This window comes from Poromitra crassiceps (genome assembly GCF_964638095.1).
Source record: "Poromitra crassiceps genome assembly, chromosome: 11".
NCBI lineage: Eukaryota > Metazoa > Chordata > Actinopteri > Beryciformes > Melamphaidae > Poromitra > Poromitra crassiceps.
The window spans coordinates 25,343,781-25,367,812 of NC_139643.1; the positions used below are offsets into that span (position 1 = coordinate 25,343,781).

At 43.3% G+C, this 24,032-nt stretch overlaps 4 protein-coding genes across 4 annotated transcripts; 1 reads left to right on the top strand and 3 right to left on the bottom strand.

Moving 5' to 3' along the window:
* Positions 1-880: 880 nt before the first annotated feature.
* prcc (proline rich mitotic checkpoint control factor) lies at positions 881-8,982 on the top strand. The gene is made up of 7 exons (XM_083646818.1): positions 881-1,565; positions 1,685-1,732; positions 2,323-2,811; positions 2,922-3,014; positions 3,648-3,794; positions 4,393-4,458; positions 7,091-8,982. Exons 1-7 carry the CDS (start codon positions 1,254-1,256, stop codon positions 7,175-7,177), a joined length of 1,242 nt encoding a protein of 413 aa, XP_083502944.1. The 5' UTR covers positions 881-1,253; the 3' UTR covers positions 7,178-8,982.
* Positions 8,983-9,907: 925 nt separating this feature from the next.
* mrpl9 (mitochondrial ribosomal protein L9) lies at positions 9,908-13,297 on the bottom strand. The gene is made up of 7 exons (XM_083646248.1): positions 13,060-13,297; positions 12,140-12,299; positions 11,441-11,565; positions 11,286-11,339; positions 11,022-11,123; positions 10,603-10,686; positions 9,908-10,341 (listed from the first exon to the last, which is right to left on the bottom strand). Exons 1-7 carry the CDS (start codon positions 13,144-13,146, stop codon positions 10,006-10,008), a joined length of 948 nt encoding a protein of 315 aa, XP_083502374.1. The 5' UTR covers positions 13,147-13,297; the 3' UTR covers positions 9,908-10,005.
* A 1,945-nt stretch (positions 13,298-15,242) lies between these two features.
* LOC310785290 (uncharacterized protein) lies at positions 15,243-16,769 on the bottom strand. Its single transcript, XM_083646311.1, has 5 exons — positions 16,762-16,769; positions 16,598-16,657; positions 16,448-16,498; positions 16,138-16,329; positions 15,243-15,558 (listed from the first exon to the last, which is right to left on the bottom strand). The coding sequence occupies exons 2-5, from the start codon at positions 16,635-16,637 to the stop codon at positions 15,296-15,298; spliced, it is 546 nt and encodes a 181-aa protein (XP_083502437.1). The 5' UTR covers positions 16,638-16,657; positions 16,762-16,769; the 3' UTR covers positions 15,243-15,295.
* Positions 16,770-18,706: 1,937 nt separating this feature from the next.
* LOC310784920 (1-phosphatidylinositol phosphodiesterase) lies at positions 18,707-23,827 on the bottom strand (the record flags this gene model as incomplete). The annotated part of the gene is made up of 5 exons (XM_083645947.1): positions 18,707-18,973; positions 19,061-19,631; positions 20,472-20,565; positions 22,922-22,960; positions 23,770-23,827. The coding sequence occupies 5 exons, from the start codon at positions 23,825-23,827 to the stop codon at positions 18,707-18,709; spliced, it is 1,029 nt and encodes a 342-aa protein (XP_083502073.1).
* Between the last annotated feature and the right edge of the window lie 205 nt (positions 23,828-24,032).

A 24,032-nucleotide genomic window follows, 5' to 3' on the forward strand; every position in this document is an offset into this window, starting at 1 on the left:
GCGGACGTCATGAAATCCCCATTCATTACCCCATTGACAATTATAGATTATGTCATGAAACATAAGAGCACGAACTTTGCCATAGCAGTCAGTCGATATATTAATTAATATAAACTTGAAAACGAACCTACAATATATTTATATTGACATGGAAATCCCGGACAGAAAACGATTTTTCCTCCATTGGCCAGGATTCAGTATTTGCAAGACCTCTGAAAATGAATAGTTAATAGAATAGAATAGAATAGAATAGAATAGAATAGAATAGAAAAACTATGCAGTCAGTCACATAGTCAAAACTGCGCGTGGTCACAAACTGTATAGGCAGGCAGGCTGCACAGCTGGACGACGTCAGAGAGAATACATATTATGGTAATAAATGCTGCCAGAGAGGACGCCAAATATGTATGGACGGTATGGAGAGGGATGTCATCGCAGGCCCAGTGATTAGGGGTGATCATATTTTTGTATGGCGGGAAGGGAAATGGATAGTAGACGTTTGCTTTCATCAGCTCCTCCAAATTTAAAAAATAGTTTACACGTTGGTCGATGGGGGGCGGTAATTCCCTACTGTTGATTACCAACTGCAAAGTAAATGTACAATGGATTTTAAGAAGACAAGTTCATTTCTGTTACAGTAGTTGAAGTGAACAGGTCTGAAAGATAGGCTACATTTTGAGTTTCTTTTTTATCCTTATGTCTAAAGTTTATTCATATTATGGTTGTAAATTCCCAGTCCACCCTCCAGGGCAATGGGTGGCAGCACTGCGTATTTTTTTTACGTTGTTTGAATCGAAGAATAAGAGGAAGCACTGACTTCCAAATAATACACAGAAGAAGAAGACGCCGCGGAAAGCTGCGCAGTAGTCGTCGATTTCAGGCATAAACGATGGACGCGAATGTTTTGCTGAGGAGGATTAGAGACTACTTGCACTGCTGGTTGGTGTAACTTCTTGTAAAATGCATATTTTGCGTTGTAAAAGAAAACAGTTATCGCAGGTATCGAGGTGATGCGGATTTAATTTGAACAAGAAAGGCCAGGTAGTTAAATCGTCTGCTGCGGCCTAGCTGGCGATCAGAAGTTGGGACAGACCTCAAATGTAAACGACCCCGCTGTGAGGCCCTCATTGAACACCATCAGAGAAGAGAAGCCAACGTGAGTAACGTTACGTTTTTTTTAGACATAACCAAGAGAAGTGGTTGGTTCTCCATGTCCACGAGTTGCTGCAGAATAATCCTCAACATCAACAAACATGTCTCTGGTAGCCTACGGCAGCAGTGATGACAGCGACTCAGAAGAACGCTCAACCTCTGTGGTCCCGCAGAGCAAACCAGGTGCAGGGCTGTTTGCACGTCTACCTGCTCCTAAAAAGGCGACATCAACCGCGCTAGGAAACGAAAGACCCAGCAAGGAGACGAAATCAAACCTTTCGTCCAGAGACAGTTCGTCACACGATGACCTAGATTCCCAGCGATCTAAAGGAGGCTTACTTTCCAGTCTGCCTAAGCCGAAGAAGCGAACAGAGCCTGTCAAAATTATCATACCACAGATCCAAAGACAGGATGTAAGCAAATTAGTCTTTTCGGCCATTTGTTTATGTGTAATCTTGAATAATATATGTGAGCAGGTGCTGGTGGTGATTATTAAGTTTTAATATCTTGTCTTGTCTTGTCTTGTCAATAGTCAGACTCTGATGATGATGAGCCTAAAAAAAAGAAATTACAACCTCAGGTAAGAATATGTGTTCACGTTCATAGTAAGTAACCCAGAATCGCTGCTCAGACAGTGCACCTTCATATCCCTGTTGTTTAGACAAATTACTATGGAATCAGTATGCAAACCCCACAGTAGGTTACCTAGTCCTACCTTATCCTACCTACTGTGGGTAGGATAAGATGTTTACAGTTCTCTCTCTCCTGGCCAATACAGTCATGACTCAGCTGTTATTTGTTAGTAGTACTAAATGCGATGTGATGTTTGCATATGGCAACTCAAAAAATGTAATATGAGCTAGCAGAATATTTTGTAAGTTAACACACATAGATAGAGTTTGTGTAATACATCTACAACAACATTTACCCTTGCCAGCCTAGTTTCAGTTCTTCTGGCACACTAGTATTCTGTGCCTCCGCTGTTTTGTTTTCAGTGCTTCTTCTGTCTCAGTAATGATAAAAAAAAACACATAGTGGAAGGAAACAAATAACACACACCATGATTTATCTAATTTGCCTAATACAAAAACACCATATACTATAGTGTCATCTGACTGACATTCCCCAAACTCTCTTTCACACTTCTCCCTTTTCCCACGTCTCTCCCAGGGCCCAGGCACAGGCCTGTCTTCCCTTCTGCCGCAGCCCAGAAACATGAGTGTGAAGGAGACCCAGAGACCCCTGATTCCTCACACACTCACCAAGCGCCCGGAGCCCAGAGGAACCAAGCCTGGTACGCCTGCCCAGGCTCTGCTTGGTTCTAGCGCGTCCCCCTCCGCTATCAAAGCTGCAGCTAAGTCAGCCGCCATGCAGCTGGCGAAGCAAATAGCCACAGACGACCAGGATAATGAGGAGGATATGGCCCCAGAGAACTACTTTTCTTTAGGCGAGAGCTCCCAGCCGCTCCCTGCAGTCGTCCCCAGCCTAGACCCCGAGCCGGGGGCCCCCGCGGATCTCCTTCCTATTGCACCTGGCGACGATAGCGGCCAGTCAGACGCCCCGCTTGACTTTGGGTTGAACCCGGAGGGAGCTGGTACATGGGGGAGTCAGCATCCTCAATACCAGCAGCCCATAGCCGGCCCCGAGGCTCTCCCTCAGGTAACGGTGACTGATCCACTACATGAACATCCAGTTACATGTACATGTACTGTTCAACTAGATTGGAATATGAATTTTAGTAATGTCCCAAACATTTCCTCCTTGGACAGGGATATTATAATGAGCCATACTATCAGGATGCTAACCCCGGATTGGCTGAGGCTGACGAGCCTGGCTCCTCTGCCATGTTTGATGATGAAGCGGTAAGAAGCGTGCTACTGATCTGTAGAGCTGCAACGACTAATCGATTAGTTGATCGACAGAAAATTTATTGACAACTATTGATTGATTAATTGCTTTGAGTACTTTTTAAGGGGCTGGGGAGGGGGGGGATTTCTCTGATTCCAGCTTCTAAAATGTGAATGTTTTCTGGTTTCCTTACTCCTCTATGACAGTAAACTGAATATCTTTGGGGTGTGTTGAGAAAACAAGAGGTTTGAGGACGTCATCTTGGGCTTTGGGAAACACTGATCGTCATTTTTCACCATTTTCTGACATTTTATAGACCATGTCAAGATTAATCGAGAAAATAATCGACAGATGAATCAATAATGAAAATAATCGTTAGTTGCAGCCCTACTAATTTGCATTGTTTTACGATGTTATACAACACCATCTAAGTAGATCAACTCTTGTTTATTTTGCTGCCTTGTTCTGTCCGGTCGTCACACTCTTGTCTGTTTGTCCATACCAATCCTATGAAGTTCAACAGTAGATCTCATTTAGAAAAGGATGTGAAACTGAGCAGCAGTACTATGACTCGATAATCTTCTAGGCAGGTTGAAACCCTCATTTGAGATGGAGCTGATGTGAGCGTCTTCTTCTCCATGTTGCAGTTCATGCGGCTGCAGGGGAAGAGGAACCGGGGCAAAGAGGAGGTCAAGTTTCTGGAGATCAAGGGGGACGACCAGCTGAGCGGCACCCAGCAGTGGATGACCAAGAGCATAACAGAGGAGAAGCAGGAACGCACGTCCTTCAGCAAGGTGAGGAGCTGCTAACGCTATCGCTGCCTGGGGGTCTTAGCTGCTGGTTCTGTATGACAGGTCTGGGTGTTAGGTTCCCCCTATGTTTATGTTTGGGGTTATGCACAATGCACATTTGAGGAGGGGTTTGCTGTGTCTTTCATTGTAGAGGGGTAGGAAGAACTGTGGTAGAATCTGGAACTATTTGAACGCATGATTGATGATTGTAAACCTAAGGTTATGAATATAACCCCGGTTTTATGAATAATAGGAGTGAGAATGAAGAATGCTTATCAGGATAAATGTGCTCTTCTTCCACTGCCCTCTATATAGGGGACCCCCTGCCCCCTAGCAGCAGAGGGGATACACAATGTTTCTCCGACCCCAAAAGATGATTTCTGATTATTTATTTTTAGTTTTGTGTCATGCACCCTATGGTGCCCTGCCCACATGGGCTTACAAGACACACAAAATACACAAGACAACAAATCAGGCGCAGTAAATATTGCATCTTATGAATATTATGAGAGAGAGAGAGAGAAACGGGAATTATCCTCCAACACATCCCTTACATTTTCTCCCCATTTTTTTTAACTTACCTTTTCCTTGTGACTTGCAGAAAAAAGGCGATCAACCTACAGGACAACAGCGACGCAAGCACCAGATAACATATCTCATTCACCAGGTGAGTGCTGTCTCAATGCCACAACATTAGACTTGTTGACTGCAGCATTAAGCTGCCTACTGTACATGTCAGCGTTGTGAAAGATCATGTTTTAAAGTGCTGTAAAACAATCAATGCACACATTTAAACAGAGAATCAATCAATTCCACTGCTGACTCCATTAGTGATAATAGCTCATAAAGGCTGACTAGAGACAGAGAGAGAAAGTCCTAACACAAAGTAACAATACCTGAGGACACCACAGTGAGAACGAAGTTATTAGCTTATGGCTGACAGAGGAGGGCGCACGCCTACATGCTGTCCCGGTGCGACATGTTCACACACATCCAGCTCCAGGCAGAGCCTCACCAAGGGCACGGTGGCTCAGTGGTAGAGCTGTCGCCTCGCAGTCAGAAGGTCCTGAGTTCGATTCTCGCCTGGGACACTGTGGGCGCTGTGGTTGTGTTCCCCCCCATATCTTCAGTGCCTACTGCCCAGGTGGGGTATCTCGTCGTAAGGGCCTTTCTGTCTGTGTGGAGTTTGCATGTTCTCCCCGTGCTCCCCCAGGGGGGTTCCTCCGTATATAACCCCCCCCCCCCCATTAAAAACATGCAGAAGATCAGATCGTCATCGTCATCTGACCAGTGACGACAACACCCGAAGTTGGTCCCCGGGCGCTGTACGAGAAAGCGACCACTGCTCCTGGCCTGCCCCCCCCGGAGGAAAGGACAAAGCCAGGATGGGTTAAATGCAGAGGACAACTTTCACCGGCCACCGTCAGCATGTGTGTGTTGTGGCCCTCCGTGCATGTGTTGATTGTAATCGTGTGACAATAAAGACGGGCTTGTCCGTCTGAAATCGTTAGAATCGTTAGACCATGCTTGTCTGTACAGTGCACTTGCCTTGAACACCACATGCCATGGGGTTCTACAGTGAGAGAGTCAGAACTCTACCACAGCCTGGTGTTCAGCCCACACAAGGTACACCAACAAGCAGTAAATGAGCGAACGAGCAATTCTCTTGTCTCTGCCGGTGTTTTCTTGTTGAACACTCAAGAGTTATTGGATGACTTGTGTGGGTTGTTGTTATTTTGAGTTGAGATAAGTGCACATCGTAGTGGGGATTTAGCCACACAATTGTGCGGGCTGGCATCAGATTTCAGCTACTTATCTGAGCAATGAAGGTCTTATCTGAGCACTGAAGGTCTTAACTGAGCACTGAAGATCTTATGTGCCTCTTGAGCAGCAAAACATGCATGGTGGAGTTTCCCCAAAAAGAGGAGTTCTGCGGGCATTGTAACGTATGTTTTCTACTAAGCGATGTCAAAAGGTAGCGCTAGTACAGCGCCCCCTGTGTGTTTTTGACATGGCTTGCATTCAATACCCCGTATGAAGACAGCAGCATTATTTTATTCAGCCTAATTGTTGCCTCTTAGGCAATTTCCAAATGATAGCACTTGATATTGAAATCAAATCAAATTTTTAAACGATTTTTTTAAACGATTAAAACGATTAACGATAAAAATCGATTTTCAGACGGCAGCCCGTCTTTATTGTCACACAACACACTACAACACATGCACGGAGGGCCACAACACACACATGCTGACAGTGGCCGGTGAAATTTGTCCTCTGCATTTAACCCATCCTGGCTTTGCCCTTTCCTCCTGGGGCAGGCCAGGAGCAGTGGTCGCTTTCTCGTACAGCGCCCGGGGACCGACTTCGGATGTTGTCGTCACTGGTCGGATGACGATGACGATCTGATCTTCTGCATGTTTTTAGTGGGGGGGGGGGTTATATACGGAGGAACCCCCCTGGGGGAGCACGGGGAGAACATGCAAACTCCACACAGACAGAAAGGCCCTTACGACGAGATACCCCACCTGGGCAGTAGGCACTGAAGATATGGGGGGGAACACAACCACAGCGCCCACAGTATCCCAGGCGAGAATCGAACTCAGGACCTTCTGACTGCGAGGCGACAGCTCTACCACTGAGCCACCGTGCCCCCTCAAACCTAATTTGGTTTGACACCTGCTGTGACCCACTGAGAGCGACAATTAGGGGTGTCAAAATTAATCGTATAATCGATGCGTCGCGATGCGGACGTGTCAATCGAATCGAATTGTTGACAGATGAATCGTTGAATCGTTTAGGTTTAAATGTCTGTTGACATTCAGATTTTAAAGCACTTTCTAAGTCAAAAAGGGACTTGATACTAAATATCATGTGCAGTAATAATACCGAAAATTGAGGATTTGATACTTGGTGCTGCAATACTTTGAGCTGTATCGAGATGCATCGTGGAATCGAATCGAATCGTTGACAGATTAATCGTAATCGAATCGTGAGGCCAGTGAAGATTCACAGCCCTAGTGACAATATGCAAAAATGTACAAATATCAGAAACCTGGCAACCCAGTGGGCAGGTGTGAGAGAGGGGGTACTTTAAATATTCTCCTGCGCACCGCCCCAACTCAAAGCTACACAACACAAATAACAAGGATCTTTTCTTGCATGGCTTTTCTCTTGGCTGAAGGACCGAATCAGAGCGCAAGTGCCTTCCTTAGCGATGTCAATCAAAACTGTTATTTGAAAAGTGTTATTATTTCCGTGACCGTTTTAGCTTTTATACCTTCTCCTTTCCCCCATAGGCAAAGGAGCGTGAGCTGGAGCTGAAGAACAACTGGGCAGACAACAAGCTAACCCGCCGACAAACCCAGGCCAAATATGGCTTCTAAAGGTCACGATGTGGACACGTCACGATGTTGTGGACACTCGGTGGCATGCAGTGCAGAAACCCCCGTCAGAGATTAGAGTAGAACTGTCCAGAGTTCCCCCGCCCACGTAGGAGCCTTCTGCCACCTTGGTCTGAGAAGAAAGTATCCAAACCTTTAATGCTGACTGTCCCTTTGTTCCTGTTTTTTTTTGCCCGTCCTCCACCCTGTATTTGTGTTGAAGAATAGTTATTATTCTGTAGTTCTTTTGGTTGACTGTTCCACTCCCAAGCCAGGGTCTTAGCCATTACACTCTCCTTTCACAGTACTTTCCTCAAAGATATAATTTCACTCATTTTCTAAAAATGATCCGATTCTTAACCTTGTAAATGTGATGTTACCTTTGGCCCAGTCAGTGGCACTGATAATGAAAGATTTTCCTTTTAAGGCGTACTCGTGTTGTTCGTGTGACGGGGAACATAGTACAATTCCTTTTCTTGTAGACAGACAGGTGGCGCTCTCTGCCCTGAAAGTAGCAATCGAATACAGACGGTTCTCTGGTAAACACACATTATCGCCGCCGCCGATGAGACGTGAATGCGAGTCGTGGGGCAATTGTGATATGTTGCATATTTCTATTTAAAAATCGATCACTTTTTTAATGCTAACTAAAATAAAGGATGATTTTGGAAAACAATTGAAGTGACCCTTATGACTCTCATCCATTCATGCATTAGGTGGCTAAATGTCTGTGTGGCTATTTACCAGAGAACCAGAACATGCATTCCAGTTTCACCTGGTTCTTCACCTATGCTCAGGGCAAACTGATCATCATCAAACAGGAATTGTACCTCTTGTGTTCCCTTGCAGAATCCAGCATCATATCGGTTCAGCGGTTGTCTCCCAAATCCATTTAAACTACGTTTTTTTTAGCCGTTGTAGAGTCTAAATTGTTTGAAGTGGATTGTCCACCCTCCATCAGTGTTACATTAGATTTCCACGCAGGCGGTGAAATTGGGAAACGCAAGGGAGCGACGTGAACCGGTGAGTCAGGTTTCCTCCCCAGGCACCGCGTTTCATACACGTCTTACTATTGTATTGATGGCTCAACACGCGACTCCATGTCCAGGCCTTCGAGTAGAAAACAAGATCAAAACCCTCTGCCGGTATGTAAACGAGCCATGACCCACCCTATAAAGTCGACAGTGGACATTGGACAACCTACATGGTCACACATTTCAGTTCTTGTATATAAAAGGCTATGTAACCACAAGTGGCAGTGGATTACATGAATGTCCCTGTAACACACTTGTATGTATACACACCCGGCACTGGCTGTAACATTTGAACATTTTCCACAAGAAAAATACACCCCAAAAACAGCGGATCCATATCCTCACACACCTGTCTGACCGTTACTGTCCGAAAACATTTGGCCACTGAAGGCAGTGGACCTTTTTTCTTTCCTTGCAACTTTTCTTTGGCATCTCTTCAACAGGAAAAGCAAAAAAAATGTCTAGTCTTGATTCAAGCCCTTTACAATAAGCAAACAACTTTGATGGGAATAGCATAAGTCAGACACATCACTCCATGGCTGGGCTACATGTCAGTATCCTGGAAAAACTCCAGTACACCCAGGCAGTACCAACATTGACCTGAAGGAGGGTTTGACCAAAAGTATGCCAAGAACGTGTAAAACTGTATTAAGCACTGAGATGACAAACTCTGTGATGAGCAAATCTAATGGCAATACTGGAAAAGACCTTGTTTAGTTGTTTACCCTTTACTTTTGTGTGTGTTGTGCAGTTAAAATGATTTGTTTTCCTTTCTGGCTGTGTTGCTTTAATCACATTGCTATCATAATGATATACAGGAAAAACAAGTTGATCCCACTGCAGTTAAACCACAGGGTCCTATCAAGTCTCCCACAGTTGGATTTTTTTTTAATCTGACATTCCTTAAGGTCAAAGTTAACCCATGAAGAGGCAACTGGGTTGGGAGTCACTTATAAGAGCAACAGTATATGTCCATCCTTTGAAATGCAAGAAAGGTCAAATGAAAAATAAACTTAGGCCATGTTCAGACTAGGAGGCCAAATCTGATTTGTGAACTTTAGTGACCTATTAATGACTTTATCCAGATTGGTTTTATGAGTCTGGACGCTCCAAGTCTGATTTGTGTCACTTGTCCCAAACCACATATGGAGGTAGTTTCCAATCTGCTTTTGACTGATCTGACTTCAGTGCGGACGCGCAGATCCACCAAATCTGATTGGAACGTCACTCGCAACATCGTCATCAAATGCTTCTGCGCAGGAAAACCATGTCACCAACGTACGTATTTACTGACGCCCACGTCGTTACCATAGCAACCCATGCAGATAAGGCTGTTTAGGTCTGGACAGACCGACTTGAGAATCAGATTTGTGGCAGTGCGGACACACTCCCAAATCAGATTTGGGAAACCAATCAAGATAAGTATGATTAATGACTTTATCAGCAAATCAGATTTGCCTGTAATGTGAACATGGCCTTACTGGATGTTCTGAGTGATCCCAAAAATTGCATAAAAAATGTTCAGATTTTTCTAGCCGTAATTAGATCCCCGACTGACATTTTTAGTGGCATGTCCACAACTTCATCACAATCCACTGAGTGAAAGAAACGACTTGTTGATTAAGACCTGCTAAAAAAACATTTGCCCTAAAATAATCAAAGCTTTTTTTTTTATATATAATTATGCTTTAATGACTGTTTTTATGCATCTTTAATCATACTGTGTAATGGGGTAAACCGTTACCATTGTGGTTCTATGGAGATCTTCATTTGGTATTGAAATGTCACAATGTCCATTCAATCTTTTTTCGGGGTATCACCCGGTTGTGCTGCTGTGTCCTGACTTGTCTGTGAGGTCGCTGAAGCCTCGGGAGACGCTGCCGTCTCCTCAGCTGCAGCGGCTGCCTCTGCAGGAGCTGAAGCCACAGCCTCTTGAACCGCCTCAGGTGCCACGCCCACTTCAGCTACCCCGCCCACCTCAGAAACTGCCTCCTCCTCCTCGTCAGCAGCAGGTCCGGCTGCTGAGTTATCCTGCTCCTGCCTTTGTTTTTTCCGTATTCGCTGAAAACTTGCAGAAGGGTCTTCATATGGCACCAGCGACATGGGGATACGCACAGTGTTTATTCCATTAACCTGGAAGGGGACGCAACATGGAAACTGAATGGCCTCTTTTTGGCAGATCAACAGCCAGTGCTTCTACTTTGTGAGCTTTTTTTTTTTTTCATACATAACTCGGTGTTATGTTGGCTTAAATTAAATAAGAAGCACTATAATAATTAAATAGTTCTGAATGAATTTCTTTTTTCCAAAGCCAGCAAACAACTAAAAAGGCAACAAATAGTGTGTGCCGATGTTTGATGACAAAATGACATGCATTTTCCATTTTTCTCTTACCGTAACCTCACACCAGTAATCTCCGAAATTGCCGATTGGCTCATCTGGAAGTCTCAACGCATGAGGTGGAACAACCATGTCCAACTAAGGAAAAAGAAAGAAAAACACACTGAATTTGACATGTTTAGCAGCAGTGCCGTAACGCAATGTCAAACCACCAGGGTGCAGCCGCTTCTATGAGTGACTGTGTTTGAGCACGGGATGTGTATGGATGAGATTTAGCCCTAGGCCCCTCCCACAAGGAAGTGAGAGTAGAGACAGAAGGCGCCGCGGCTCAAAGGTCCGACCTGCAAAACCTGCACTAGTTACTTAAACACCTTGGTGTGATTTTTTTTTAATGTTATGACATTTTGATAGTTACTATGTAAAGAATACAGTGAAGACAATAAAGCTCAAACATTCATAGAAGACAGCCATACCTTCTTGAGTAACTGTCTGCAAACAATCTCTTTAGTCAGCGAGTGTTCAGCAGAGGGCATTTTCTGAATCTTCAACTCGGAGCGTTTGAGGAACTCCACTGTCTGCAAACACACAGACACCTTTCTTAGATGACTGACAACTGCTAGTCCATCATTCTCTTGATGTTTGTTTGATTATGCTATCAAGTAGAGATACAAAAACAAAATTGTTGAAAAAAAGAAGAAGACGTAAATATCAAATATCTTCAGTAGAGCAACACTCACCATTTCTCCGGTGCGTGTTTGGATTCTGTCCTCTGGCCTCCCCTCGTGCAAAAGCTATGGACAAAGACAGACGAGTTTGGAGAAAATAAGCAAAATGCCACAACAATATAATATCTGAGGGAAGTTGAAGAGAAGCATTTAAGTGCAGTACACACTCGCAATTCCTCTGCAAAAATCTGTTTGTTTTCCGGCGATGGATAGACTGCCAGGCCTTTGGGCAGCAGCTTGTTTCGGCCCATGGACTTCTTCACCATCACGGTGTCTCCTCGCCCCCCAAGCCCTGTCAAAACAAACAAACACATTTCCATGAGTGTATATTAGGGATGCACCGATATGAAAATTTTGGCCGATGCCGATAACCGATATTAACATTGCTGTTATGGCCGATAACCGATATTTACCGATGTCGATACGATCTGTATAAAACCACATTTTTATGATCATCACATTTTGTACATACTGAAAAACACATGTTAACACTGAATTTGAAAAAGTTATGCATTTCTTTATTTGCAAAGCTTTTGGAAAAGCCCATAAATCATAGATTTACTGCATTATTTCATATCAATGTGAAGAATTTGGCTGATAATGATAACCGATATTAACATTGCAACATCTGACCGATATGATTGCTGATATATCGTGCATCCCTAGTGTATATTGTTTGAGCCATAAAAAATATTAAAATTAATTTCAAAGTGTATTTATCATCTATAGATACATTTAGTACTCCCTCTCTGTCAAGTCTGATAAACACAGTCCCTAATAATAGCTTCTCTCACTTTGTTAGTTGATGGTCAATTTCAATTGTAAATTCTGTTCTCAAATGGCAATGGTGCGTTGGAGGGACTCACTGTCCACGGTCTGTGTGAGGATGAGCTCCATCTTGTCTTTGGGGCTGTGTGCGGTGTTCTCCACCAGCCGGTACACTCTGTGTCTTCGGGGGGTCAGCCTTGGCGGACTGCCTTCTTTGGACAAGGGCACCTGCCACCAGCGCTCCACCACAACAGTGTTCTGTGGTCAAAACACAAGGGGGGCCAGAAATGGTCTCTCACAGTTATACATCTGCTATCAAAAGTCTGTGTGAAATAAACTATTACGACATTTAATCAAGGCATGACCAAAAAACCCCCGGTAAAGACTAGACCAGGGGAGCTCACATTTTTCTAATTCAAGGCCCACTTCTGATTGTTAAAACGACTCAGAGGACCACCTTCCCAAATAGATGATAGGCTATCATTGATATATTGATGTGAGAGGTCCTCTGCGGCCCACCAGATAAGGGCTCTCAGGCCTGCAGTGGGCCAAGGCCCAGTGGTTGAGAAACACTGGACTAGACTACTGAAGATCTCATGCAGCTGAAAATGTAGGACTTTAATCTCTTTTGAATGCCACTTAATGTAATGTGAGACCAATGTTGCAATTGGAAATTAAATAATGAAAATGAAAACTGTAGATCTATAAGGCTAATAGGAAAATTCAGCAGGTTAGACATTCTCAAGGCCTGTAAAAGTTAATTTAACATCACGCTGGCTGCCTGGGTGAGTTAGGGTTAGGACTGTGCACACTGCACAGGCTGTTGTGTGCACCTCCTCTGTCTAGTAGTCTCTTAAAACAGACTCCCTCCTGCCTTGGAGATTGTGGAAGAAATAGACCTGAGAGACAGTGTGTGGCCGTTATATTAGTGCCAGGCTCATTTTCTTCACATCTCCCCCAGCCACAGCCTGGTTCAAACCATCCGGATCTACCACAGGCTACCCCGGCCAGCACTCACCTTCACAGCCGTCTGAGAGAAGCTCCTGCCAGCAGGGTGTGCAAGCAGCTCCTGGAGGACACGGCGGCTTGCTGAGCTCCACATCATTACTCAACACAAGAGGTGCTCTCCTTCAACAACAACAAATCACCAACACGTTGACTTAACGCTACGTCTTCTGTATCAGCATTTAGCATACGTAACACATTTTACTGATGCCGTCTATGTTTATCATCCTGAGTGCCAAGCTAAGCTAACAAGCTACCACAGTAAACGCGAGAGTGCGTCACACTTGAGCGGCTGTGACGCAAAAGGACCACACCGGCTGAATAGGAGTCCCGAAGGAAGCCTGAATTAAAATCTGCACCGTCCTTGCCTTAGTTTCTGGTTTAAATTGGTTATAAAAGAAACCCCCGTTGTGGTATAAAATGAACGCGTGCGTGACTGCACGTGTGTGTGTGGGCGCGCGCGCGCGTGCGTGCGTGCGTGCGTGTGTGTGTGTGTGTGTGCGTGCGCGCCCCCATTCAAAATTCAAACAGCAATAAGCATAAGGAGAGCTGTGTGAGTATTATGGCAGTGAGCTGATTTTTACCACCAGGTTATAGTTAGCAAAACACTCAATTCCATTTGATATTTCCAGGTCAAGATGCAGAGGAAAATCTCTATGGATTCAAACAACAGAAAGCCACAGACCAGACCTGTCCTCAGTCAGGAGGTGGATGCATGAGCCAAGGTAGGTTGTCTTAAGGTGAGGCTATTTTTCCTAGGAGTTTCTCTATAAGAGCACCCAGGATTCCTTGTAAACATCAATAGATGGAATACAATATTGCCTCCCCCTATTTTTATAATTAAATCATCATACAAATCAAACAGAAACCTTTTATTATCATACAACATTGTGTAATCCATTGTTATCGTACATTACAATCTTAGCAAATGAAAGTGAATCCTCTCTAACTATTGACTGCATGCAGTCCTTCTGAACAGCAAGATGGGTGCTGTTTGTTTTGCTATCTGGTCAAGCATGTGAAATCTATTCCGTTTGTTTTACAACTACAGAATGAGCACAGAGGGACACCTGCAGCACTGGAGGCCCAGGTGCACAAGGTTTTCACAAGTCTACATGTCCACATAAGCTGCCACACATATAAGCTGCATACAGTCAGTTGTGTTGCACAGGTTTTTTTTGTTTTGTTTTTCTGAACACATTTATTATACCATTTCATATTGTGAATAGAGGACAATGTGTGCTCAGAAAAACCTCACACTATAGTGCAGGGATACTCAACTTGCTTTGCCCGGGGGCCACTTTCGTGAAATGATAGAAGGCCAGGGGCCAGTTAATAAACAAACAATATACATTTTTCTGTAGCGGATTGTAGGTTTTTGGGGTGTCAGCCGGAGTTTAGTCTGACAATGTGCACACCAGATAGTTAGTTAGGTTAAGTACACATAAGTGCCTGGGTAGCAAGCAGACGGCGGTATTTGACAATTTAGCAGCTAAATCATAGATTATTGAAAGATATTCCATATTCCAAACTGAAATGCTATAACAGAAGTGGAGTATTGGCCAGAATGACATAAACATTTGTACACTTATTCAGCGGGTATCTTGCGTTCAGGTGCACTGTACTTTTTTTTTTTTTTTTTTTTCAATTCCATCGCGGGCGGCACAGGGGGCGCCAAGTTGAGTATCACTGCTATAGTGTATGAAAATTAGTAATATATGGCAATCAAGAAAACAAATAAAGTTAGAGTTAGTCAAGTCCTCTAACAAATACTAATCAAAATGTTGCATGGCAGGGTGGAGTCTGCTCTCTTCCTCTTTACTTGTTTAGAGGAAGATTGAAGAAAACATATTTTTGGTTGTTTTGAGCACACATCTCTTGTACACATTATTTTCAGGAACTCATGTAGGCTATCAGCTTGTATCATCTTCCTGGAGACTGTTACATCACTGAACAACTCAAAGACATACCGGTCAGTAATACTTACCGTACTTTAGTTTTGATCTGCTGCTTGAAAAATAACTTTTTCTTTGCTGCTGGTGCTGCTGCTACTACTTCTATTACTCATTATTATTATTAATAACAACAACAACAACAACAACAATATACCTAATCCTCTGCAGCAGTAGCAGAATCAACATCATCATTGTCAAAATGTTGAATACATTTGATTACTGTCAAAATCATTGTGAAGGGAAATAGCTCAGACGTTAGTAGACCAGGAAGAGACGTAACCTCGCTCCAGTGACTCACGGCTCAGTGGCGCTGTGTCCGTGAACTTCACTCGTCCCGCCGTAGGAGGTTTCGTCCACGTGGGAGAAACCTCTTAGTCCAAATAGGAGTGTATGGCAGAACAGGAGGGCAAAGAACCCGGCGTAGGCGAAGACGACACTCACAAGCAACGAGCAGAGACTGGTGAGGAAGAAGGCATACTGGTAGACCGTTTTCTGGCAGTATCGACGTTCCCCTGCTGTGTAGCTGGGAGGGTAAATTTCATAAACCCACACACAGCCTGCAGGTACAGACAGACAGATCCATCAGAGCACGTTATACATGATGTTCTAATCACTGAGCAAAGTTCAGTATCACAGGCATGCTGTATGTATGCAAATACTGAAGGTTGCATCACAGTGTGTGGTGGCCTGCAATTTTCACATGGTGAAAATTTGAACTTTTTGAATGACTGCAATAGCTCTCTCAGATCAAAAGTTATGAGTATTTTAATCTGTTATGTGTCTAAAAGTAAAACATGAGAAACATGGCAGAGAAAAATATTCCACAAAATTCTATTTTCCACAGTGGCATTCCACCAAAAACCATAAAAATAAATACTTTCCCTTTTGTTTTATGAAAATAATTATCCACCATGATGTATTACTGCAGAGATGAATGTAAGCAAATCACTCCAAATCCCAAAATACCTGCAAAACTCATTTTCGACCTATTGGCACCTTATCAACAATAGCAGCGACGTGTGAAGGGTTCTCTCAGACCACCACAGACACAGATGTATAATTTACATAGTTTGAAAATAAATAATTCATCCCATCCCGATGTTCCTGCCAAGGTTGCTCTCTCCCAGCTGTCCTACCTGAAATGAGCCAGCAGAAGCTGACGATGTGCAGGATGGAGATGCAGACAGAGGTGAAGCGGTGGAGGCAGCCCTGCTGCATCGACTGGTAGATGTAGCTCAGACACAGAGAGAGCAGGCTGGACATCCCCAGCCCTATCAGGTAGATGGGGATAGAGGGCTGCACAGGACAGCTGTTCAGACGTGTCGCCCCTAAGATGCAAGAACAACAATTTGTGATCATCAAGTTAGACACATAAACAGATGAAAGGGTAAAAAGTAATATCATAAGGTAACATTATCTGCAGGGCTTAAACAAATGTAAACATACCCAGTCCAATAGCTGCGATCATAACCATCCACCAAATGATATTCACCACAACTGTAAGAAGGGAGGGCGGTCAAGGATTAGTATAACTCTTAATACAAATACAATGCAGCAGAAGGCAGGCACGAACATGCTGGAGAAAAGACAACTAACCGACTATTGAAAGCAGTGTTGTCCTCCTATTGGACTCCATCTGTGTTTTCTGCTTAATACCTGAGGTAAAGAAAGTAGGAAGTGTGTCATGAAAATATCCATCATCTAACATATCCTGCAGCAACAGTGTGCATCAACAGTTCTGCATGTCGATACTGCCTTACCTGTCTGTCTTCACAGGGCTTTTTTGAACAAGTGTAGTACAGTAGTACCTGTGGTTTTGCAGTTAATTTGCAACGTGCCAACAGTAACATCCTTTGGTCTTCAGGCAGGATGTTAAGACATGTTGCCATAACTTCAAGCCAAACCATTTCATCATTGCTGTTTTGCAATATCCACTACCTTCTGTGTTTATTGCTATCTCAAGTGTCGTTTTTTTTCTTTCTCCATTTCCACTTGCACTCTCTTGCAACGCTCTCCTGCCAAGTGCTTGACAAAGAATAAAAACAAAAGTCAAAAGTCAACAGTAAAAGCAAGACGCAATATAACCAAAACATGAAAGCAAAGCAAGAAACAAAAGTAAAACATAAAATGTGAGGTGAAGGACAATGAATACAATATAATTATAACCTTATATGTCTGTTGACAACCATCTTAATCATGATACCCATGCAAAGACACAACTTCTACAAAGTCAATATCAGGTCAGTTCAGGCTGGTGTTGATTCTCACCAGTGGGATGATAATCTCTTAAAACAGAGGTGTTGCCTCCCGTAATGTTAAAATACTTCCACCTACGGAGCATTCGAAGATGGTAGAAGATAGAATAGATAGTCTGTCTTGAGTGGGATGGTAAAGTCATTGATACTGTTAATTTTTTTAAAGCTTAACCAATTGACAAACCACCATTTTGTGCGTGAAAACATTCTGAAATGAAAGGCAGCAGTTTTTTACTAAACATAATATTCTTGGTGTATACACAAACTCCACACGCCAGTTTCCCAGTTATACCTTTTGATTTATTTGTAGATTTGTATGACAAATATTTAGTCTCCAATACCTGGAGTGAATGATACCTTTACATACAATACTTGACCTTTGTGTTTTGTGTCCACAGTAATGGGTAGATGGTTTCACCTTTTCCTGGCCACTAAAGTTCAAATGTCAGGAAATGACGCACAATTGCTGCATTTCCATTTGGTTTTGTAGGTGTGGCTTCATCATGTGCCTTCACCAAAAGTGAAAGCGTGTTTCTAAACGTACACTCGTCTCTATTCCGTTTTCATTTGGTTTGCTGTAAAAGGACAGCTACTCATTGATTGTAGTGCCACTGATCAATCTACTATAACTTCTGGATTCTGGCTCAGACAGCACTAACAATTCAGCTAGTGTAAGGTCATGGGATGAGACCACATCAACTGAAATTAATTAACTGTTTGGTTGGATTTCTTAGTGAACAACTATTTCAAACTTGTCTTGCTAGGGATTTCGTTAGAGGCCTGTCCTCTCTAAAATCCAAAATACATATATTCCCTCTCACCTGTAGTGCTATTTATCTATCTAGATTGTTTTGTGTTAGTTGCCTGAGTTTTGGAGATATCTGATCGGCTGCAGAGTTTCTGCCTTCTCTCCAATACAATGGAACTGGATGGCACTCGGCTTGTGGTGCTCAAAGTGCCAAAGAAATACATTTGATAAACTCAACAGCAACGTCTCTTTCCAGAAATCATGACCCCGTTAACTCAAGATAATCCACAGACCTTGTTATGAGCAGTTTCATGGAGGAACTATTTTCTTTTGACCGAACTACACCCACTAGCTGCTAGCTAGTTCCTACATGAGACTGCAAAAGAAAATATTTCCTACATGAAACTGCTCACAACAAAGTCTGTGCATTATTTTGAGTAACCGGGTCATGATTTCTGCAAAGAGGCAATGCTGTTGAGTTTTTCAACTGTATTTTTTTGGTGCTACGAGCCCCACAAGCCGAGTGCCATCCAGTTCCATTGTATTCAAGAGAAGGCAGACATCTCTGCGGCCGATATCTCCAAAACTCAGGCAACTATCCCAAAACGATATAGATCGATAAATACCACTACAGGTGAGAGGAAATATATGTATTTTGGATTTTAGGGTGAGCTGTCCTTTTAAGAGTCGTCCCCCCCTCTTTTAGTTGAAGTCAATGATCAGTTGGATGAGAGGAGCAGCTGGGAAGTCCATGGTTATGATTCCAAAGCGTTGCTTCTGCTCCATCTTGCCACCCAGGTAGTCGTACAGTCTTTTATTGATACGCTGTGCGATGGCATTGGGGTAGGCAAACACACCAGCACCACTGGCGTAGGTGAGAAAGATGCGGTCCTTGTCTCCCACCGGTGCGGCCTCCAGGTGCTCATACACGCTTTGCCACTTCTCTTCCACATGCAGGAGTGTGGGAACCTACAGGGAACACAGCAAGCGCTTCATCTCTAAACAGCATATGCGGTCAATATTGAGGATGTTACCAGAGTTAGAAAGCGTTCATACCTTCCAGTCATCGGCTATTTCCAGGGAACCATATCGCATTCCCAAATCTGGCCCGGAGAATTCCTGCAGGACAATGAGCTTCCCTCGGGCCTCGCCCATGGTGGGGGTGAGCCGGCTGTGCCACAGCAGGTCCCAGTGGGCGTAGCGGTGGATGTACCTCACCACGGCGTCGTAGATGGTGCCCGTCTCGCTGAACTCCTCCCTCAGGCGCATCAGCACCGTCTCGCTCGGGTGCTCGCGCAGGAAGTCGGCCACGCCCTCCAGCGCGTGGCCGAAGTGCGCCCGCTGGTAGGACACCCCGTGGTGGATGGTCAGGTTGCCCCTGACGTGACGCACGCGGACGTCCAGGAAGCGGACGCCGGCGCGGAGCTGGGACGGCAGGCTCCAGGAATTGCACTCGGCCAAGGCGCCGCCGTACAGGGCCATGGTGTTGTGGGTGCCGGGCATGGTGACCTCGGACAGCGACAGGCCGTCGGGGACGCTCGCCATCCAGGAGGGGTTGAGGAACTCGGGGCTGGGCGTGTCGTCATAGTCGGGTCTCTGGACGGCGCTGTAGCCCAAGCCAACAGCTCTACCAAATAAGAGAGATGTGTCAGTGGCACCTTCAGCAGGGTTGGTCTCCTAAATGAATCAGACAAACATCAGCCACCTCCCAGGTCCTCATGGGAGTTGTTCCTTGTTCTCATTGAGGGTCTAAGGTTATGGGGTGTCATTACACTTTATATTGTTTCCTATGTTTCATTATTGTGTTGTGAAGCCCTTTGAGACAGTATCTGTGATCAAGGGCATGGTTAAGGTTCAGTAGGGTCTTTGATCAATTGTTTGTCCAAGTTAAATAGGAATAGAACTGAATTTCAGCATTCATAGTTTTCCTGAGTCAGACAGTTCGTGTGTCATTTATATGTCTGTCTGTCTGTGGACAGATTTTGCCAACGCGATAGTGTCACAACCGTGCAAGATGCAGTCACATGTGGCCCTGGTGACACCTAGCAGGAACTAGCACAGAAGCAGGTTCGAGTGCTTTGCCAGGTGTTTATACTGTATGTCTGTCTGTCTGTGGGTGGATTTGGTCAACGAGATAGCGTCACAACAACCGTGCAAGATGCAGTCACATGTGGCCCTGGTGACAACAACAACCGTGCAAGATGCAGTCACATGTGGCCCTGGTGACAACAACAACCGTGCAAGATGCAGTCACGAAACGTTACAGGCGTGTAGTTGAGATCACACTGATTATGAAGGCCGAGCTTGGAAATGGGTGTGATCTGAGCAAGGGGGGGCGGCCCCCCCCATATTGGCCTCATCACCTTACGGCCCTGGCCCGCACTCGTTTTACGTCGCGTCGCGTTGCTGGTTGTTGAGGACAGTTTGGGCCGTTTTTTCCACTATCCTTCCACAATAATATACTCACCCCACAAGGACCAATAGCTTAGTGAATAACATCTTCAGCGGGCCGTGTTTGGTGCTGTTGATCATGTCTGATTCTTCAGTTATGATCACAGGGTCTATCCTCAAGAGAAGGCAAAGTCAAGAATACAACTCAAGTCAGCATTTAGTTTAGTGAAATTAAAATGAATAGACTGGCCAAAATACATGAATCATTGAAGTGGTCGGTGAATATCAGCAGAAAATGTGTGACTATATAATCCAAACATCTACCGTAATTTGACTTGTTTATTAATGAGTTACTAGTTTAGTTACAGAAATATATTTAGATATATTTAGAGAAGGATATGATACTGATTTTAATAGGCTTTGCTGTACACTTGTTTGACTAGATTGTATAAATATTTACAATGTCCACTTTTTCCACGTTCCGTATACTATTTGGAAACCTACCTGTATAAGCCTTTGTTTACAATCCTCTGTGGCGTATTTATACATTTACTGTACATGTACATTATTTCATATATACTGTACGTACTTAAAATAGACACTTTACACCACACTTATTGTATCTAGTATGTCCCCATCACAAAAGCATAACAGCTAATAAAAAATAACATGTCCCCATCACAAAAGCATAACAGCTAATAAAAAATAACATGTCCCCATCACAAAAGCATGACGGCTAATAAAAAATAACATGTCCCCATCACAAAAGCATAACAGCTAATAAAAAATAACATGTCCCATCACAAAAGCATAACAGCTAATAAAAAATAACATGTCCCCATCACAAAAGCATGACGGCTAATAAAAAATAACATGTCCCCATCACAAAAGCATAACAGCTAATAAAAAATAACATGTCCCATCACAAAAGCATGACGGCTAATAAAAAATAACATGTCCCCATCACAAAAGCATAACAGCTAATACAGAATAACATGTCCCCATCACAAAAGCATGACAGCTAATAAAAAATAACATGTCCCCATCACAAAAGCATAACAGCTAATAAAAAATAACATGTCCCATCACAAAAGCATAACAGCTAATAAAGAATAACATGTCCCATCACAAAAGCATGACGGCTAATAAAAAATAACATGTCCCCATCACAAAAGCATAACAGCTAATAAAAAATAACATGTCCCCATCACAAAAGCATGACGGCTAATAAAAAATAACATGTCCCCATCACAAAAGCATAACAGCTAATAAAAAATAACATGTCCCATCACAAAAGCATGACGGCTAATAAAAAATAACATGTCCCCATCACAAAAGCATAACAGCTAATACAGAATAACATGTCCCCATTACAAAAGCATGACAGCTAATAAAAAATAACATGTCCCCATCACAAAAGCATGACAGCTAATAAAAAATAACATGTCCCCATCACAAAAGCATAACAGCTAATAAAAAATAACATGTCCCATCACAAAAGCATAACAGCTAATAAAAAATAGCATGTCCCATCACAAAAGCATAACAGCTAATAAAAAATAACATGTCCCCATCACAAAAGCATAACAGCTAATAAAAAATAACATGTCCCCATCACAAAAGCATAACAGCTAATAAAAAATAACATGTCCCCATCACAAAAGCATAACAGCTAATAAAAAATAGCATGTCCCATCACAAAAGCATAACAGCTAATAAAAAATAACATGTCCCCATCACAAAAGCATAACAGCTAATAAAAAATAACATGTCCCATCACAAAAGCATAACAGCTAATAAAAAATAGCATGTCCCATCACAAAAGCATGACAGCTAATAAAAAATAACATGTCCCATCACAAAAGCATGACAGCTAATAAAAAATAGCATGTCCCCATCACAAAAGCATGACAGCTAATAAAAAATAACATGTCCCCATCACAAAAGCATGACGGCTAATAAAAAATAACATGTCCCCATCACAAAACCATGACAGCTAATAAAACATAACATGTCCCCATCACAAAAGCATGACAGCTAATAAAAAATAGCATGTCCCCATCACAAAAGCATGACAGCTAATAAAAAATAGCATGTCCCCATCACAAAAGCATGACAGCTAATAAAAAATAGCATGTCCCCATCACAAAAGCATGACGGCTAATAAAAAATAACATGTCCCCATCACAAAACCATGACAGCTAATAAAACATAACATGTCCCCATCACAAAAGCATGACAGCTAATAAAAAATAACATGTCCCCATCACAAAAGCATAACAGCGAATAAAAAAGGGGGGTAAAGGACCAATTCAGTGGCCAGGCCAGGGGTGAACTCGACTCACCCCTCTGGGGCCCAGGCTTAACCTTTAATCCCCAAAAACGAGAACCAAATTGTGAGTGCGCTCACTCCGCTGCTCCTGCGTGTGTGTGTGTGTGTGTGTGTGGGGTGTGTGTGTGTGTGTGTGTGTGTGTGTGTGTGTGTGTGTGTGTGTGTGTGTGTGTGGTGTGTGAGCTGAAGTTTACCTGAAAGCGAGCTGCGGTGGTCGTCTTCAGCCTGGCAGCCTGGGGGACAGAGAGAGAGGGAGAGAGGAGGGACAGAGACTAAAGTGACACAGCTTGCCAGCCCACCTGGGATGATGTTGATGTGGCACATGCCATGGGGGAGCAGCTGAGTGCAACGTCAGAGCGTTTGGTTGGGTGGGCGTGTGTGTGTGTGTGTGTGTGTGTGTGTATGTATGTGTGGTTGATCACGCCACTTTCAGAATACACAACAAACACAAAGTGAAACATGACAGCCGGAAACACACATATCCTGATCACATTGCTATATCACAGTATTTAGAGCAGTGGTACTCAACCTTGCCCTACTCAGGAGCCATGCTGACAAAAAACTCTTTGCAAGAGCCACAATTCAAAAAGAGTCAATTTCCTCCCATAATTTTGATTAGATTTTTATTTATTTATTTATTTATTTATTTATTTATTTATTTATTTATTTATTTATTTATTTATTTATTTATTTATTTATTTATTTATTTATTTATTTATTCATTTATTCATTTATTCATTTATTTATTTATTTAAAGTACGACTTAAAAGAGCCACAACTACCCATAAAGGAGCCGCATGTGGCTCTAGAGCCTCGGGTTGAGTATCACTGATTTAGAGTATTTAGGTGGAACGCAACTAGCAGATTTGGATTTTTGAAGTAATGGAGGTACTGATTTTGAATGCTTGGTAATGTGTGTGTGTACTTTATTATCTTGAATATGAAGTGATCACTCCCACTTGAATAGTCTTTAAGTCAGCAGAGCTGTGAGGGGGCCCCCGCTTGACTTGACGCCATGAAAGAAATACTGACTTTATCTTACCAAAAGCAAACATGGCAACGCTGGCAGCTAGGAAGAACAGCACAGAAGTCCTCCTCATCGTGATTGGTCGCTCTGTCACTTCTGAAAGTCAAAATGAAACAACATCATTCCCAATCTCGTCATGGCTGGATGCAGGGCAGAACATGATCTTGTCTTGTCACACGCTGTTATTGGCCACATGAGAACAATATCTTCATGTATTTTTCAGCAGGTCCAGCTCAGGTCCATCAAGCTCCTTGGTCCTGCTGCCGATCAAAGACAAA